The sequence below is a fragment of the Ambystoma mexicanum genome, chromosome 6q (assembly GCF_040938575.1).
Source record: "Ambystoma mexicanum isolate Mex_15411 chromosome 6q, UKY_AmexF1_1, whole genome shotgun sequence".
NCBI classification, from domain to species: Eukaryota; Metazoa; Chordata; class Amphibia; order Caudata; family Ambystomatidae; genus Ambystoma; species Ambystoma mexicanum.
Window position 1 is genome coordinate 1,322,961,488 of NC_090937.1, and position 3,812 is coordinate 1,322,965,299.

Consider the following 3,812-nt stretch of genomic DNA (forward strand, 5'->3'; position numbering starts at 1 on the left):
CTCCCCTTTCTTTTATTATGGAGACGTGGGACTTCCCTGGCAGAATCTCATATTCCTTTCTTTGTGTTTGTTCTTTCTTCTTTATTCCTCCACAGATCTTCTTTGTCTCAGTTGTAGAGGATTTGAAATCAGAGTTTTTTGATGGCAATAACACATGTTAGTGTTTTCTTAATGCATATCTTTACTGGAGGTATTTGAAGAGATATGTGACAAGATCCACGGACACAGGCAAGTGAATTCAACTGTTTATTGTATGGACCCCAAAGACGAGCAGCCGCCACCAGAGGATCCAGGAACCAACTGGCCCATGTGGAAAGTTGATGCCTGAACAGCCATCAACATTCCACACGCGCCTGGACATATTACAACATATCCTCTTCCCTTCCATAACCAAAAATCAACATTAACGGAATGCAACATAAAAGGAGATAAGGTAGAGATGAAAAGATAGGCAATAGAATGTAACAACCATTAAAACATAAACAACAGTATGTCAATTAAAAAACAATAATTCACTTAGACACTCCAGACATTGCAACTACTAACAAATGTAGTCTCTAAGTTTTATGGGCTGCCCACACCGCCTAGGAGGACGCCCCACATCATGCCCCACTTCTGCTTGCCGAAGAGGAACCTTCTGAGTCTCCACATTTAAACCATCACTTGAAGAACAAGCAACATCCTCTTCACATCTGTGCACCACACCTTGGGAGCCAACAGGATCGAAATCCAGCGCAACATCCTGAGACTCCACAGTCAAATCTGCACCTGAAGCACGAGCACTCTCGACCCCATCCACCACCACACGTCTCTTACTCCAAACAGAACCATCCTCCAATTGCACATGACCCTTACCCGTCTTTACCACCCTCCTTGGAGGCAAAAATGTGCTATTGCCCTTTTGAACAAACCTAGGATTTCTAATGTACACAGTACCCCCAGGCTTAACCTGTAATTCCTTCCTGGACTCCTGAGAAGTAATCATAGCCTCCTGGCGAGCCAGAATATTGCGATGGATACCATCCAGATCCAGCTCACATGGACCTCCACCCCCCAAAGCCAGAGTTCTCAGTAAGGTCCCTGCCTTCCTGGCCCTCATAAGTTCAAATGGGGACTTCCCCGTGACCAACAAAGGAGTCCTGCGATAAGCAGCCAAATACTCTGTCAAAACCTCCTGCCAAGCCAAACCATTAGCCAAAGCCAATTGTATGGCCGACTTAATGGTACCGTTCACCCTCTCAACTAGGCCATTGGCGCACGGATTGTATAAAGCAGTCCGATGATGGGAGATGGCATGCTGATCCAGAAATTCCTTCATGGCTCTGGACGTGAACTGCACGCCATTATCTGTCACCAAGCTTGCTGGTACCCTTTCTCGGTCAAACACCTTCCTCAAAAAAGCTATAAACGGCTCAGTGGTGACATTTCCAACCGCAGCTACTTCAATCCACCTAGACGTGTAGTCCACTAAAACCAACAAATATCTACTCTCAGGCTGAAGACATTCAAAGGGGCCCATGATGTCCAAAGTTATTTAGTCCAAACTTGTTTGGGAACATCTACAGGATGTATCGGTTGGGGATGCAATACCTTGCTTTTATCACTGATGGCACAAGCCTGACAATCTTTCATCACCTGTTCAACATCCTTGTCCATCAACGGCCGCCAGTAATCTTCCCTAAGTCTCCTCTTAGTCAAAGACCGACCCAAATGCCCAGCATGTGCCAATTCTATAATTTTACCCCTGAGACTGACAGGCGGAATCAACTTGACCCCTCTGGAAACACCCCAGGGACCCACAGCCAATTCATGCAATACCTGGGAATAGCCCCTCCCCTCAGGTTTGTCCTTAACAGCCTGCCATCCTCTGACGAGGCCTTCCCTGATCCACTTTAATTCCACATCGGCCTCAGACTCGACATCCCACAACGACTTCTCCACCGCAGATGCAATGTAAGCAACTTGATACCCTTGCAAGTCCTCCTCTTTCTCCAACACTACCTGATCTTGACTGTACCCCTCCACCATGGGCAAACGGGACAAACAATCCGCCACTACATTGAGCTTACCTGGGAAATATTGCAGGGTGAAATTGTAATCCTGTAACTCAACCGACCATCTCGCAATCCTTGGGGATACTGCCACCACACCCTTGATAGAAAACACTTGGACTAAAGGCTTATGGTCCGTCCTGACTATAAATGGAATTCCCCACAGAAATGTCCTGAAATGCTTCGAAGCCCACAGCACCACCAAGGCCTCCCTTTCAATCACTGAGTACCTGCACTCTACATCTCTTAGGGTCCTTGAGGCAAAAGCCACCAGCTTCCATTCACCATCCACCCACTGTTCTAGGACCGCACCCAAACCCACCTCACTTGCATCCACCGTAAGTACAGTTTTGCTTTTGGGATCAAATGATTTCAGGCACATTTTCCACATCTCTCTTCACCAGCTCAAATTCTGCCCCACACTCCTCAGACCACACAAACCTGGCCGACCTCTTCATCAGGGCCCTCATGGCCACCGTCTTTTCAGCATAGTTCGGTATGAATTTGACATAATACTCTGCAAGATCAAGGAACACCCTTAGCTGATCCTTATTGGCTGGAACAGGTGTATTCCTTATAACCTGTACCAACCCAGCCTTAGGGCTAACACCTTCTGAACTCAGTGTATGACCTAAATAGATAACTTTACTCACACCCACCTGGCATTTAGCCAGTTTCACAGTCAGACCTCTCTCTTTAAGAATTTGCATCACCTTCCTGACCCTGACATCATGTTCCTCCCTACTACCACCCCACACCAAGATGTCGTCCTGAAAATAACTTACTCCAGATGTTACGCTCACCTGACTCCCATGGAGGCGCAGGTCTGGTTTGGAGTGTTGTTGCTTCTTCTATGGTGAAGCGCAGGACCCGGAAGATGGACTGGACCGGACCTTCGAATCTGGCTTGTCTGGCTCGCAGGAATATCTTTCTGTATGTGAGAAGGGAGTATTAACAATCTGCGGGAGAAAGTATAAGCCTCCCGCTCCCTTCTCTCCCCTCTACGAAACCCTCCTGCGACCCCCACGTGAAGTCTCACCTTAGGGTTTGAAAGGTTGAGCTCTCCATCCTGCTTCTCATGCAGGGGCGCGCAGTATCCAGTTACTTCACTGGGATTTTGATTGTAGAGGGTTCAAGTTTTGTTTTCCCGGTATAGTACCGTAAAGATTCTGTTAATGAGTATGATTCCGCAATAATAATTGTTCGTTGTCTCTTTTTCAGGTGCGGAAACTATTCCGAGAAGAGCTGTGGAACCGAAGAATGAGACTCTGGTGAACTTGATGAGAGTTCTCTCAGTGTCCTTGTATCAATGCGCTCACTAACGCTGATGTCTTTTTTTTTTTTACCCCATAGGGGCTGGGGTCCGGAAATGCCTGGATGCGACACCGACCCGAAACGAAGCTCAATCCAGAAGAAATCAGGTAAGTCTTTAATGGGCGTTTGGGTAATGTCTTTTCATACGCCCACTAACGCTGATGTCTTTTTTCCCCATAGGGGCTGGGGTCCGGAAATGCCTGGATGCGGCACCGACCCGAAACAAAGATCAATCCAGAAGAAATCAGGTAAGTCTTTAATGGGCGTTGGGTAACATCTTTTCATGCGCCCACTAACGCTGATGTCTCTTTTTCCCCTTAGGCGCGGTGATGTGGCTGCGAGTCCAGATGTCGCTGTAGAACGTGCTGGTACCTTGTACAGGTGAGTGAGATGCGGCGCTGCAGCGATCGATGCAATGTGCTTTTAAATGGATGTCTTCCTTTTCAG

At 47.4% G+C, this 3,812-nt stretch overlaps 1 protein-coding gene across 1 annotated transcript; it reads right to left on the reverse strand.

Annotated features, from left to right (window-relative positions):
* Positions 1-2,413: 2,413 nt before the first annotated feature.
* Positions 2,414-2,761, reverse strand: LOC138515334 (uncharacterized). The gene has a single exon (XM_069630221.1). It carries the CDS (start codon positions 2,759-2,761, stop codon positions 2,414-2,416), a length of 348 nt encoding a protein of 115 aa, XP_069486322.1.
* Positions 2,762-3,812: the final 1,051 nt, after the last annotated feature.

Bases quoted from the DNA above. Each gene is read 5' to 3' on its own strand.
- LOC138515334 (XM_069630221.1), bottom strand. From the start codon at position 2,761: ATGCAAATTCTTAAAGAGAGAGGTCTGACTGTGAAACTGGCTAAATGC.